The 14,754-nt window shown below is 55.3% G+C and overlaps 1 protein-coding gene across 3 annotated transcripts in view; it reads left to right on the top strand.

Moving 5' to 3' along the window:
- Positions 1-8,292, top strand: part of LARP1 (La ribonucleoprotein 1, translational regulator) — a 42,999-nt gene extending 34,707 nt beyond the window's left edge. For all 3 annotated transcript variants that reach the window (XM_074916173.1, XM_074916171.1, XM_074916172.1), the window contains 13 exons: positions 448-610; positions 887-1,031; positions 1,224-1,398; positions 2,190-2,359; positions 2,822-3,181; positions 4,361-4,484; positions 5,107-5,312; positions 5,409-5,515; positions 5,901-6,052; positions 6,350-6,494; positions 6,735-6,844; positions 7,358-7,485; positions 8,046-8,292. In XM_074916173.1, the coding sequence (XP_074772274.1) occupies positions 448-610; positions 887-1,031; positions 1,224-1,398; positions 2,190-2,359; positions 2,822-3,181; positions 4,361-4,484; positions 5,107-5,312; positions 5,409-5,515; positions 5,901-6,052; positions 6,350-6,494; positions 6,735-6,844; positions 7,358-7,485; positions 8,046-8,267 (2,207 nt within the window). In that variant the 3' untranslated portion in view covers positions 8,268-8,292. The remainder of the gene's footprint in view (positions 1-447; positions 611-886; positions 1,032-1,223; positions 1,399-2,189; positions 2,360-2,821; positions 3,182-4,360; positions 4,485-5,106; positions 5,313-5,408; positions 5,516-5,900; positions 6,053-6,349; positions 6,495-6,734; positions 6,845-7,357; positions 7,486-8,045) is intronic.
- The last annotated feature ends 6,462 nt before the right edge of the window (positions 8,293-14,754 follow it).

Below are 14,754 nucleotides of genomic sequence, written 5' to 3'. Positions count from 1 at the left end.
GCCAAGCTCTTCCACCTGTTTTCTGCCCCTTGCAGTACCCTGTGTGCAATAGTTGAAGCATGCTGATACTCTGCGTAGGCTTTATGTCGTGTTGAGAGCCAGGCAGGAGTCATGGCTTGGATGGGGAAGAGCATCTGCACTTGGCATTTGACAGGGCAGTGTCTGTGCTGACCCTGGCACAGCTTCAGTGTAGGGCCTTCGTGTTTCACCTGGGCTGCCCAGTTGCTCCTGGGTAAGAGTTGAAGCTTCACTGGGATCCCTTCTGCAGCAAAGGCTGAGAGCAGGAGGGTGAGGGATGGGGGTGGGTGATGCCCCATTGTGGGCTGCCATGGGGGCCCCAGGAACAGTGCAGAGGAGCTGTTTGTGCAGGAGTCCGGCCCCATCTGGCAGTGCAGTGTCTAGCAGATCCCAGGGGCTCTGTGCTGACCCTTAACTGGTGTCCTACAGGGCACTTTGACTATCAGTATGGGTACCGGAAATTCGAGGGCTCGGACGGCTCCCGCACCCAGAAGTACGCTAGCAACATCACTTACTACTTCGACAACATCAGCAGTGCTGAGCTCTACAGTGTGGACCAGGAACTGCTCAAAGACTACATCAAGCGGCAGATGTAAGCACCACCTCTTCTTGTCTGAGCATTGGGTGGTGGTGGTAAGTTCACAGGTACCCTCCCTGGAGTCTGTGTAGCTAATCCCATGGGTTAGAGCTGAGGTGTGTTGACTTTGCCACACCGCTTACAGTGCCAGTTTGCCCCAAGTCAGGGCTCTCCAGGCTGTCTCTCTTCAGCCTCACAGTAGCAGAAGGTGAGAGGGGAGGATTATTTTCTCAGTGGTGCCCAGAGGAAAGTGGCTTGGAGCTGCCTCTCACCGATGTGTTGTTCATACAGAGAATATTACTTCAGCGTGGACAACCTGGAGCGAGACTTCTTCCTGCGTCGCAAGATGGACTCAGATGGCTTCCTTCCCATCACCCTGATCGCCAGCTTCCACCGGGTGCAGGCGCTGACCACCGACATCAGCCTCATCATCAAGGTGATGAACTTTCCTTCTTGTGCTTCTCACCACTCCTGTCTGAGGCCTCTTTTCTAGATGGGCTGTGGGTGAGATGCAAGCAGAGCCTTCCCTTGTCCTTGACTTGGTCCTCCTAGGGAGGAAGGGCTGGGGCTGAGCTGCTCAATGTGCCAAGGCAGGGCCCTAAGTTAACTGGTTATCACTTGGTTCCAGGCTCTGAAGGACAGCAAGGTGGTGGAAATTGTGGATGAGAAGATCAGGAGAAAAGAGCAGCCAGAAAAATGGGCTCTGCCTGGCCCTCCTATGGCAGACTACACACAAACAGACTTCTCACAGTTCATCAACTGCCCCGAGTTTGTGCCCCGGCAAAGCTTCCAGAAGGAGACAGGTGAGCACTGGGGCAATATGGAGGGAGGTGTGGCTGCAGTGCTAGTACTGCAGCAGAATTGAGACCCTAAGAGTCAGGAGTGTTCTCCAGGGCAGAGCTCTGCCGTTTGCTTTCTGCTTGGTGGTGGGAGCTGGTGTGGGCTCTGTCCTATGACCTGCAGAGTGCTGCTATCTCCGTGCATGGGGAAATGTGAAAGAGACTGTGATTTTTTCCTCTGCGGGGGCTGAAGGGATTCGGGGAGGGTCAGTCCTGCTTGGAAGTCTCTTGTCTGTGCCTGGAAATACTCTACTACTGCTCGGAAGAGCAGAGGACACTCATGAACCCAACCTTTCCTTAATGGGTGAGGGTACAGATGGGCAGCAGGTATGGAGCTGTCAGCTCCATGTCAGCTGAGGAAGGGTCTGCTGTCCTTCATGGTCTGCCCCCTGCTCTTGTCACCCATCCCATGGGGGCTGGCAGGAGCCCAGGGCTGAGCCCAAGAAACCAAGTAAAAGATCTTCTTGATGCTGTTAGAAGAACTTGTTTGGGCAGGAGAAGATCTGTTCCCAGTAGCTCCAGACTGTTGTGGGAAGATTTCCCCAAGAGCAGCTGCTTTAGGGCTTTGTGGGGAAACTGGGGAAACTTTGGGAAATGGTCACCCGCAGAGCTCTTTGGCCACTGGATGCTAGCTAGTCCCACAAGCTGTGCCATGCTGCCAAAATAACTCTCTCTTCAGTTGAGTGCCTGAAATACACAAACCCCCAGTCTCCCTCCTTCCCTCTAAAGCACCTTGTGGCTCTTGTTGGCTCTAGAGTCTGCTCCTGGCTCCCCACGTCCTGCCAGCCCGGTCCCTACCAAAACGGAGGAGGTCAGTAACCTGAAGACAATGCCCAAGGGCCTGTCTGCAAGTCTACCAGACCTGGATTCAGAGACATGGATTGAAGTGAAGAAGAGACCTCGGCCCTCCCCAGCCAGGCCCAAGGTAGGTGGTGATGTAGGAGCTGTCACGATGGGGATTTCCCAGTTGTCTGAGTGACCTGAATCATGAGTAGACGGGTTTCAGATCAAATAGGGTCTTTTGGTCATGGGAGTGCTGTCTTAGTTTCTCCTGGCCCCCTCTTGAGACCCCCTTTGGAGCTGCTCCTCAGTGGTGTAAATAAGGTGTTCTCCCCAGATGGGCATCTTCTGGCTGTGGTAAGGGCTGCCCAGGGCAGTGGTGGAGTCCCCATCTCTGGAGGTGTTTAAGAGTTGCGTTGACATAGCACTGAGGGATATGGTGGAGTTGGGAACTGTCAGCGTTAGGTTAATTGTTGGACTGGATGATCTTCAAGGTCTTTTCCAACCTTGATGATTCTGTGAAGGGGCAGTAGTTGTGTCGCCAAGCAGTAGACTTGCATTGCTATGTGGTCTTTACCTTGTGTTACTCTTTCCCCCCTACCTGTAGAAACCGGAGGAGTCAAAGACACCACAGCAGCAAAAGCAAAAGGACCAAGATGAACCTGAGGAGCTAGACTTCCTCTTTGATGAGGAGATGGAGCAGATGGATGGCCGCAAGAACACCTTCACCGACTGGTCAGACGAAGATTCGGATTATGAGATCGACGATCGGGATGTGAACAAGATCCTCATCGTGACACAGACACCTCCTTACCTGCGCCGGCATCCTGGCGGGGACCGGACTGGCAACCACACATCCAGGGCTAAAATGAGCTCAGAGCTGGCCAAGGTGATCAATGATGGGCTGTACTACTACGAGCAGGACCTGTGGACAGAGCAGTTTGAGCCAGAGTATTCACAGATCAAGGTGAGAGCAGCTGATCTGAGGACAGGAGTGCGTGAGGGGCACGGGGAGCCTTGTCGGTGTGGGGTGGAAAGGGCAGTGCAGCAGGTTACAGCTTACTTGTGGGGTAGAGCTAAGATGGGATTAGTCCTCTTGCAGAGCTTGGGATTCCTGGTTCCCAGCATCATGCTCTGCTGTATCAGGGATAAACACAGCTCTGTAACGTGGCGTAAGGGTGCAGCCAGGTAAACAAAGTGTCAGTAACGAGGTGACCTGGAACATGAGGCCCACTGGTCTGCTGTCTGCCAGGGTCTTCGCAGGCAGTGCCAGATCTATGGGGAGAACTGGGTGTCTCTGCTCTGTCCGTAATGCCCAGCGCTCCCATGGAGACCACACTTACTGGGAACGGGTTCATAGATGGCTGGCCTGCACTTGGCCTGTGCTCTTCTCTGTTTTGGTGCCAGTTGCATAGACTTGGGCTTTTTATAGAAAGCCCATCTGCTGCTTTGAAACATTTGAGTCCCAACTTGGTGACTTTCGCAGTTGGGGACTTGCCTAGACTCATTCAGCGACGGAAATTATTTTGGCTGCGAGGTGGGATGGCCTGTTGGAGCTACCAGCTGGGCTCAGTGTTCCCATGTCTGGTACCTGGCACGTTGCTGAAGCGGTGCTGCTGTCTGGGGTGGCAGAAACTGAGGGCATGGAGAGAGCAGGTGCCAGAGGGACAGTGTGTGCTGGGGTTATGGGCCCTTCAAATGCACGGGACCGTTGTGTCCCACTGCCGGTGTGGCTGTGACAGTGCAGGGAGGAGGCTCCAGGGACACAAGGTGTCAGGGGCAGTGGGGTCCTGGCCAAGCATGGGTTACCAAGCTTGCCTTGAACCTGGTTGCACTGGCACTGACCTGGGTTGGTAAAAGCCTGAAAAAAACAAGTGATGGTTAGTGGACCTGCCTTGTAGGATCCCTGAAAGCTCGAGAGCAGCCGATGGCTCAGACCTGGCCCATGCAGTGCCCAGTCTTCTGTCTGCTGCATCTCCCCTTCCTACCTCTACACAGCACGCTCCTGGGCAATCAGGCCCCATGGCTGCACTTGGTGCCCAGCGTTGTGGCTGTTGCACAAGCAGAGTGGTGGTCATGCTGAGCTGATGGGGTGAGGGGAGAAGAGGGCAACTGGTTGCTTCATCATCTTCGTCTTCCAATGCAGCAAGAGGTGGAGAACTTCAAGAAGGTGAATATGATCAGCAGGGAGCAGTTTGACACCCTGACCCCAGAGCCCCCTGTGGATCCAAACCAGGAAGTCCCTCCTGGTCCCCCCAGGTTCCAGCAAGGTAAGAGACAGGGGGCACAAATGCGTGGAACTGAGTTTGTCCTTATTCCCCCAGGTGAGAGGTACTTGGAGGCTGCATAGCAGCTGGAGAGAAGGAACTGGGGCCACAGGATTGTGAGATTATCTTTCCCAGAGCAATGCTCTTCTCTCAGCTGTGTGTTTTGGGGCTGCAGAAGAGGAGGCTCAAAAGCAGGGGTGTCCCAGCTGAGTGAGGAAACCTTGGCAGACTTTGATATATCTCCCTGGATGTCACTTTCCTCTTGGACCCTCTCTGAGTACCTGGAAAGCAGCTGCCTTCTGGGCCTTGTTTGCCTGTGCATGGCCCCTGGTGCCCTGTCCCCCTCTTGGGAGGGAGAATTTGTCACTGCTGTTAGCCCCTAGGAAGCAGATACCTTGTGAGATCCCTGGAAGCTCAGTCCTTGGATCTGCTGCTTGGGCTTTGGGCTATCTGGCCAAGCTGGTGACATGCTGGATTTGAAGCTGCTTGTCTCGGAGGGCTGGAATGTGTCCCTGCGTTCCTGTCCCTCTGTTTCCTGTCTCCCAGATGGGTGTTCCTTGACTGTAGGGATGCTTTCATGCTCAGAGCTCAGCTTGACTCAGGGTGGGGGGGTTTCTCTCTGCAGTACCTACAGATGCTTTGGCTAACAAGTTGTTTGGAGTCCCTGAACCTTCAACCATTGCCCGGTCTTTGCCTACGACTGTACCAGAATCACCCAACTACCGCAATGCCAGGACCCCCCGGACCCCTCGCACGCCTCAGCTGAAGGACCCAACCCAGACGCCCCGGTTCTACCCAGTGGTGAAAGAGGGCAGGACGATAGATGCCAAGGTGGGACCAGGGCTGCGGTGCGAGACGGGAGCTGGCGTTTCTCAGCTGGGGACTGGGGAGGAAGGGGATGCTTTCCTGATGTGCCGTGTCTTGCAGACTCCACGGAAGAGGAAGACAAGGCACAGTTCAAACCCCCCGATGGAGTGCCACGTGGGCTGGGTGATGGACTCTCGGGAGCACAGGCCCCGAACTGCCTCCATCAGGTACTGGAGACAAGTGTGCTGGGTCACGGAGGAGCCAGAAATGGGAAAGGGAGCGAGTGTGGGAGGGAAGGGGAAAGGCAGCATCTGGTTTTGCAGAGGAGGTTTCTTGTTAGGTGGCTGCAGAGAGGACTGGGACTCAACTTGTCCCTCATGGAAGAAGCTGAGGAAAGTCTGAAGCCTTGGAATATTGAGATGAGACTCAGTTGGAACCATGGGTTCCCTTCCTAGTAGTCTGCCCCATGGCTCAGGTCCCAAACCCAGAGTAGATAGTCACAGGGGGTCAGTGGGTCCAACAGACAAGTGCCATGGCGCGGAGTGTGACCCCACTCCACTGTCAGCTGGGTGATGCCAGGGGTGGGGGTTGACAGGAGTCTCTCATGCTCAGCTCCAGCCCCTCGGAGGGGACCCCAGCTGTTGGAAGCTACGGCTGCACCCCGCAGTCCCTGCCCAAGTTTCAGCATCCTTCACACGAGCTGCTCAAGGAGAACGGCTTCACGCAACATGTCTACCACAAGTACCGTCGGCGCTGCCTTAACGGTAGGGACACTTGCACTGTGAGGAGTGGGGCAGGGTGTCTGTGCCCCGCTGCATCGGGGGCAGGGTGCGGCTGCGGAGCACACACACGGGGCTAAGCAGGGTCCTATGGGACAGCCTTGCTGGGAGCTGGTGTTTCCCTGCAGTTTGTGGCAAGCGTGAGCTGTGGCTCAGGGTGTCGAGCGCTGGGGCTGGGTGTAGTCACAGTGCCACAGGGCCTTCCTGTACATGAGCCCCTGTGCAAGAGCTGGCTGCCTGGGAGAGGATCTGCCTTGTAATCATCCCCTCTTCCCAAAACAGAGCGGAAACGACTGGGCATTGGTCAGTCCCAGGAGATGAACACGCTTTTCCGGTTCTGGTCCTTCTTCCTCCGAGATCACTTCAACAAGAAAATGTACGAGGAGTTCAAGCAACTGGCTGTGGAAGATGGGAAGGAGGGATACAGGTAGGAGAGGAGGCGCAGAGTGGCCTTTCCTGGGAGGGGAGTGAGGGAAGAAGGGTTCAGCCTTTTGCAGGGCTCACAGCAAATCAAAGGCAGCATCTCTAACTTGCTTGAAGGTAGGACTGGGGTAGCCCTCAGTCACCTCCTGCTGCTGGTGTGCAGCAGGGCTCCTGCCTCAGCAGTGTCTCTGCCTGGGTGTTGCCTGCTGCAGTGTCCAGTCACCATATGCTGCTCTGTTCCCAGGTACGGTCTGGAGTGCCTTTTCAGATACTACAGCTACGGGCTGGAGAAGAAATTCCGGCCAGACATATTTAAGGACTTTCAAGAAGAGACCATCAAGGATTATGAAGCTGGTAGGTGCCTCCTTTGGCCTCCCCTGGGATTGGCAGTGATGTAGCCCAGTGGCATGTCTGACACTGGGCCTCTTCTTGTGGCTTTGGGGAAGCCCCATAACACTGTAGGTTAACGTGTGTGATGGGGACTGGCTGGGTGTTGTGTTGTTTACTTCATGGGGGAAGGTTGAGTGGATGCTCATGGTCCTGAACGCTGCTGGGGGGATGGAGGACGGCAGTGGGAGGTTGTAGCTCTCCCAAAACATTTCTCTAGAGGCACCAGTTCTTCTGAGGTTTCTCAAGGTCATGCATTGGCTGAGCCTTGCCACCACCAGGTCAGCCAAGCCTGGGGACATCCCCCTTCGAGAGGGCTCACCGTTACAGATGTAATGATTCTCTAGGTTCTCAGCTGTGGCCATCGGTGGGCCAGGAGGGTCCATGGGATGAATGGTGGGGAAGCCTGGAGGAAAGGGTTCTGATGTCTGGTTTGATTTTTGTGCTGCTGATGCCTGGTTTGGTTTTCTTCCCCTTCAGGACAGCTCTATGGGCTGGAAAAGTTCTGGGCCTTCTTAAAATATTCCAAAGCCAAAAACCTGGACATTAACAGCAAACTGCAAGAATACCTCAGCAAGTTCAAGCGCCTCGAGGACTTCCGAGTGGATGTGAGTAGATATAACGTCTGCACTACACTGGCCTCTTCAAACACCCCTCGGCCCCCTCCAAGGATGGAGGATTTGGGGGGCCAGTCCCCAAGCAGTGCCAGGCGGGGGAAGTTAGTGACACCTAGTGTCATGCCCTGTCATTGCAGCCAGGCCAGGAACAAGCCACAGGGTTTGAATATTGCAAATCCACTTCAGAGCAGCAATCTGGGAAATTGGGTGAGCCCATCTTTGCTGAGGAGGGAGGAAGAAAGGGAGCCCTGATAGCTTGAGTGGAGCCAGCGTTGTGTGGAGCTTTGTCTTTTGGACTGTGCCCCTGTTGGGAAGGAGGTGCCCGAGAGCAAGTTGTCACCCTTGTGTTTGGTTGGAAGTCAGTCTGACTTTCAGCAAATCTGGCTGTGGTAGATCTGGAGAGGTCACCTGTGTGCTTTGGGGCAGATTCCTTGTGGGTCAGGGAGAGAATTTGCAACTGGAGGTTTGCAGGAAGGCTGTTCTCTGATCCAGGGGGGAGGGCAGCTGCATTTGGAGGGGGCTGTGCTGATACTGGGGTGCTTCTCTTCCAGCCACCCATGGGGGAGGAAGGTGGACACAAGAGATACCCTACCACATCAGGGGGAGATGGCAGGAAGCGCTACCCATCCCAGTCTTCCAGCAAAACGGTCAGCCAGTGCCCATCCAGCCAAGCCCACGCCTCACCCAGCCAGCCTGCGCAAGAGGATGCCAAAAACCTGAGCCAGCAATCCCCCGCCCCATCGGCTGCAGAATCGCAGACAGTGGGGAAGTAGAGAGGCTGCAGCGTCTGCTTCCTGCCGGGGGATGGGGGGGGTTGGTGGGGGACTGGCTTGGAGAAGGGGAGACGTGAGGGGGTGGGACAGGAAGGGAGCTGGAAGGTGGGTACCCAGGAATAGACCGTTTGGGAGAAACTTCAGCGCACACGATTTTTTCTCTTGTGGCTGGAAAGCAAAGATGATCTGCATCTGAAACACCATTTTGCTATTACAACCCTGACCAGAGCCAGACCCACTCCCAGCAGACCCAGCCTTTGCTTTCCCTTCTCTCCCCTCCTGTGCACACACTCATGTCTTAGTGTCTCTTCAAAAAAAGAAAAAAAGTTCTGGCTGGCTTGGAAAGGGGAGATTTTTTTATTATTATATATATATATATCAAGTTTTAAATTATTGCTAGAAGTTCGTCTGGATTTACCAAAACAAGTCTGCGCTGTGCGGCCCCGACGCCTCCCCTCTGTGTCTCCCCTCGGATCCAGGGCAGCCCGCTCGGGAAGCTCGGAGGAGCGAGGTTCCCCGATGGGGGACCGAAGCCGCAGCGTGTCGTGATGCTGCGGAGCCTCTGATCTCCGTGACCTGGCTGACACCTCCCATTCCACGTACGGCGGGGCCTCTCCCACACCAACCGCCGCCACAGGAGCTTCACCCTGTTCGCCCTCCTGATCCCTCCTCCCCAGTGTCTTCACCTCTAACTTTCCTGAGGGTCTGGCTCTCCCTCTGCCCGTCTCTCCCTTCCATCACGGACAATTTGGAAGTCAACCAAAGGACCTTTGCCAAGGATAGGCTTGTTCTGACTCCTTCCTGCGAGGACAGCTGGTGGGAGGCCGGCAGGCACCTGGACTCGAGCCTGCATGGACGGTGCCCCCACTGCCCCAGGAATACCCATCACATGCAAAGACAGGACTTTGCTGAAGGAGGTTTTCTCTTCCTTTTCTCTTGGAAAAATGAAAAATGACAACAAAAAAAACCCCCACAAACCCCTCTAAAACAACAACAAAAATACCCTTTAAAAAGACATCTCCCTTTGCTTTCTTCCTTGGAAATATTATTGAAGAAAAAAAAAAAAAAAAACAACAAAAAACAAACAAACAAAAAAAAAACCACAAAAAAAAAAAGTTGCCTTATGGTGGAGCTGGACCGAGGAGGCTCTCTGGCTTCCTGCACCCTGGGGTGTGCTGGGCTCTTGGGCCCCCCCCCAGCCCAGAGACTCCTCACGGCATTGCTGCCGAGCTGATCTTCCCCGCGGCCTTTCCTCTGACGCCACAGCTCGCTCGGATGCCTCCCCCCATCGTGGAGACCCCCCTGCCAGCCCTGGTTCTCATGGGGGAGGGTGCCAAGGGCAGTCAAATCTAAGACTTGTGCTCACAAAGTAGTTGAAGCCGCTCCGTTGTGTATATACCATTGTAGCATCCTCCCTACGACAGCGACTGTACATGCTTACGGCCTCGCTCGGACCCGCCGAGCTCTCTCCAGGCAGGCTGGGGCAGGAGGTTGGTCTGCTCCAGTCTGTGCCTCCAGCGTGGTCGGGAGGTGAGCACGGAGATGTGTCATAGCAGCCGGAGGGACTGGTCCTCGCTGCGAGCAAGCGAGAGGGCTGGCATGTCCCTGCTGCCACTTAATGCTGTAGCCTGACGAGGGAGCGCCGCAGCCCCGGACAACTTGGTTCTCCCACAGCTGTCACTGGCCCCGGGGTTGCTGGTGGGACTAGTGCTGGGTGCGAGTAGAAGACCTGCCTGGCAGAGGGGGGCTCTCGCCTGGGTTTGCTTGTGCATCGTGTCTTGGCAGGCGGCTGCGTGGAGCCTCTTGCTCAGGGCACCGTCCCTGTGCAGCGCCGACGGCTGAGATAACACCGTGCTGCTCCTCGCTCGGCTGAGGCGAGGGGATGGCTGCAGAGCTGCTGTGGCATTTACTTGGTTCTTTTGCCCAGCCACCAGGTGGGCTTCGGCAGGCAAACCCTCACTGTGAGCCGCGTTCCCTCACAGGGGGCACGTGTCAGAGAGGGGAGGTCCTGCTCCTGCCGTAAGGGTAGAAGCTTCTTTTCAGCCAGAGCTGCTTGCCTTGCTGCTGCTGTGCTCCGTCTCTGGTGTCGGGATACCTGCTTTGCAGCTGGCTTGGTTGTGGCTCCGGCACTCCGTCCTGGTGAGCTGCCGAGCGTGCTCCTTCGCGTGGCGCAGAGTGGGCACCGCAATGGGCTAATCAACGATGCAGCTAATTGCGTTACCCTCTCTGCAAAATCACAAGCTGGTAACGAACAGTGTTTTCCCAAAATATCCAGTTGATCCAGAGCTGTGTCTCATAGCTGGGGAGGAGAAGTTGTGTCTCTGGGGCTGTCCCCATACAGCTGTGGGGCCGGCGGGTGAGAGCAGCCAGGAGCGGAGATGAAGAGGGCGAGCTGGGGCGAGTTTTTGATCAGCAGTGGCTGTGGATGCTCGCGGGGCCCTGGCTGCAGTTACCACCTTCCCGAACTGACACTGCGTTGAAGATGCTGCTTTAGTAGGTGGGGGGGGAGGGAGGGGGGGAGCTGGGCTGGTCCGTGTGGAGCAGCTTCGTGAACTGCTGCTAGAATCGAAAGCACAGCTGGGTTTGAGTGAGGCTGGGTAGCTGCTACTTTGCCGTTTCCTGGTGGTGTGATCCTGGCCGGGTCTGTCCGCCCCTGCCACGTCACCCTGCGGCTCGGTACCGCTCGCGGGCCCCGTTCCAGCACGCCAACCTGGCTGAGTGCGTGGCCTGCTCCCTCACAGCAGCAGTGCTCTGGGGTTGCGGGGTGGTATCTGGGCAAGGATGGGCAAGTAATGCTTGTACAGTGCTGTGGCTGAGACTGTTATCTCTGGATTTCCCCTCTCTCGTGAGTCAGAGTCGGATCTCTGAAGTTAAGGATGCGGCTGGGTTTGCCCCTGATTTGGGAAGGACGAGCCTCAGAGGCTGGAGATGGGGGGTTGATGGAGGATGTTGGAGATGCATTGCTGGGGTTTGCAAGTGGAAGCAGGTCTGGATGTGCCACGGGTGGTCCTTGCTGCTGTGTCCCTGTGCTCCTCTCGTTGGTGCGTGTTCTCTTTTGAAGCCAATTGTGTTCTAGCAACAAATGAAATAGGAAACTAAGAGGAACAAGCTCCTACTGCGGAGTTATTGCTTGTGGAGCAGACTGTGGAATTACTTGGGTGGTAGAAGAGGTAAGATATTTCCCAGAGAATTTCCCCAAATCTGAATTGATTCTAAATTTTTTTTTTTTTTTTTTTAAATTTCTAAGGCTGAGACTCTAGCCTTGGCACAGAAGAGTTTCCCCTCCCCCCTCTGCTGAGTCAGTGGTTTGTCACATCAGTGTGGCTGAGAGCCCCGTATGAAACCCCCCGTTTCCCAGGGGAAGAAGAGCAATCCCAGAGGTCCCACCACCCTCCAGATTTGTGGACTGTGTGCCTTGTTTTACCGTCTGTTGGACAGCAGTGCAGCCAGGGAGCGAAGGGGAGATGGACCAGGCGGCCCTTGCTTGCTCCTGCCTGTTCCTCCAGCCTGAGGGAACACGGGACCCTTCCCTGTCACTTCTGCGCTGCGCCAGGGCCAGTGGCAGAGGGCAGGGTGCTCTGGGTGCTCTGGCTCCAGGGCACCATCCCGCACCCCTGTGCGGCAGGAGGAGCCGCAGGAGGCCGGGGCTGCAGGGTGCCTGCGCCGTGCCAGGCTGAGGAGGGACTGGCCATGGCAGGGATTTCCCCTGGCCTGTGGCCTGGCGGGGGACCAGTCTGTGGAGGCACTTGGCCTCTTGCTCGTAGCTGCGTACCCAAAGCATCGCACAGGGCTCGCTCCACCGCTGGACCAAGGGACAGCTGTCCTGAGAGGGGGTTGGTTTTGAGGAAGCTTTTTCCCTCCTCCTGAGGAGGGAGTTTCGCCTTGCTTTTAGCTTGGATGCTTCACCACGATCCCGTTTTGTGCTTTTTTTTTTTTTGATTTTAGTGGTCTGAGCGGTTGGGCACTTGGATTCCTGTGAATGCTGATGGGTCCTGCAGCTCGTGAGGGCCGCACGGTGCTGGCACCCAGCCGCCGCTCGGCCGGAGGGAGCCCCGGCTGCTGTCGGAAGGGCTGGGGGAGGCCGTTGGGCCCGCAGGCAGAGCGGGGGGAGCGCTCCCCATCTCACCCCTCTTCTCGGGAGGTCCCAGGCTGCCACAGCCCGGGGCTCCTTGCCGAGCCCAGCCCGTCTGTGGGATTCAGGCGGTTGTAACGGGTACAGAGCTCTGGCATGGGGTCAGGTCAGGAGTGGAGGTGGAAAGGTGTGTTTTGGAGGAGACTTTATTGCTTTGCCATGATAATTTGGGGGGGGGGGGGGCCAGGACACAAAAATTTTAAAAAGTAATAATCCTGCTGCTCTGTTCGCCTGTCTGTCCCTCTTCCTGCTGCCCCCCTCGCACCCCCGATGGCGGCTTGTCACTGTAGCCCTTGGGGTCCCTCGAATTACGGCAACTGCTTGTCTTGCTTGGGACTGGTCGACTGTACTGTAACAAAACGATGCGTTAACCTCAGTAACCTGCCACGTGTCTGTACACGTTCCGCATGGCAGTGCAGAGGGGGCCTTCTAGCTGTTAATGCCTTTCCAGTTATTTTATCAAAAGGAAAAAAAAAAAAAAGAAAACTGTAAATGTAGCAAGCTGTGTTTGCAATGCTTATTTTCTCCTGTCTCCTCTGAGACTGGTTATGTCACTTTGTCACTGTTTTGAAATGAATGCTAGGTTCTTTTTAAGAGAGGGTTGCTACACTTGATGTTAAATGCCTCGCTGACTCTGGTTTTTGGGGTTTTTTTGTTTTTAAAGTTTCCAATACAGGTAATAGATAAACGACCTTTTTTTTTTTCTTAAAGAAAATGTTCATCTCGGTGGCACGGAGCGGGTGGCTGGAGGGCAGCGTTTCAATGAGTAGTTTACAGTTTCACTTTCTGCAGACACTTGAACATAGGACCGATGTATCTGTGACAAGCACACCCCCTTGGTGGGAAGCTCAGGAGGAGCGGGGAGCGCCCTGGGTGCCAGCCAGCGCCCCGTGGAGCCTGCTCGGGGCAACTCCGGGGTCCCCCCGCTGTGCCCCTGCGGCTCGCTCCCCGGCTGGTGCCGTGGTGCCCCTCGCGGGAGGGGGTGCCTGGCACCACTTGGTCCCTCGAGCCTCCTCGGTGCAGCCCCGCTCCCCCTCCTCCTCTCCCAGCCTGTCCCGGTCCCGTTGGGGTTGGAAACCTTTGGATCTGTGGCTCAGAGCCCCGCTGAGCTGCACCCCCATGAGGGTGGCCCTCTGCTCGCTCGCCTGGGGCAAAAGGGGTGATGGTTCGATGTGCTGGCCCTTCTCAAACCCTGTGTGTCCCGACCTCAGCCTTCTGTTTTCCAAAACTAGAAAGTGTGTGCAACCTTCTTCAGCTGCATTTATCGTAGAGAAAAACTTAAAATGACTCATCACAGACCATGTATCACTTGGGAGGAAAATCTTGTTAATATGGCCCGCTGTACATGATCCATCTTCTGTCGATAGTACATAATCTTTGACCCATGTGCTAGGATCATCATCACATATAAAAGGAAAAGAGAAAAATGTAAAATACTTGAATGAGAGCTTGTATTATAACATTAATATTATTCAGAGTATCTGCTTTCTAGGCTGATGTGATTCATTATTCTAGTAATGCTTTAGTCCTTTGTAATTTGTGGTAATTATGCTTTTTCCTTTTTAATACAAAAAAATGTATAAAAATAAAAACTTCAAAAGACAATGCAGCCTGGGTTTTCTGTTCTGCTGACTTGCCCTCTCCAGGGGGCTGCAGGTGGGTGAACAGGGTTCATCCCTGTGTGGCTGCAGGGACTGGGAGGAGTTGGCTTCTGTGTGTGGAGCGGGGCTGACAGCAGGTAAGTGCAGCCCAGGTCAGCCCTGCGTGTCCCCTCCTCGGAGGGCAGGGTCTGGCAGCGGGGAGAGACCCCTCACTCTTGTCCCGGGGTCCCAGGCAGGACTGAGACTTAGAAAATCCTGGGGAAAACGTGCAGCATGGCTTGAGATTGGTTGTGTAGGTGCATCTGGATGTGCATAAAGGTGCAGGCGCTTTTTGTTGGGTCCTTGCAGGATTTCACTGATCTTCACCCAGCTCAGGACCTCAGAAAGTCTCTTTCTGTAGTTTATCATCATACAGAGTCTTGGTTTGTGCCTCCTTTTGGCGTGTGGGGAGCAAGGTGAGGCTCGGCAGGAGGAGGTAAGGTACGGGGGCTTTGTCAGCTCCCAGCTCTGCTTCCCTGTCCCACGAGGGGGAAACCTGCTTTCTGCTGGCAGACACTTGTTTGTGGAGCGGAGGTGAGGACCTGACAGCCCGTAATTCAGACCTGGACTGACCATGAAGAACCGCTCGGGGGAAGTCGGGCCTCTCTAGCATGCGCAGGGGAGTGTTTCTAAAGTGTTGCCCCCCTGACTCTCCATGGGGTTGTATCCCATATCCCAGGAGTTCAGAATCTCAGAAAAATAATGGTTTTAATCC

The sequence above is a fragment of the Athene noctua genome, chromosome 12 (genome assembly GCF_965140245.1).
Source record: "Athene noctua chromosome 12, bAthNoc1.hap1.1, whole genome shotgun sequence".
NCBI lineage: Eukaryota > Metazoa > Chordata > Aves > Strigiformes > Strigidae > Athene > Athene noctua.
This window is presented reverse-complemented; position numbering and strand designations above follow the sequence as displayed.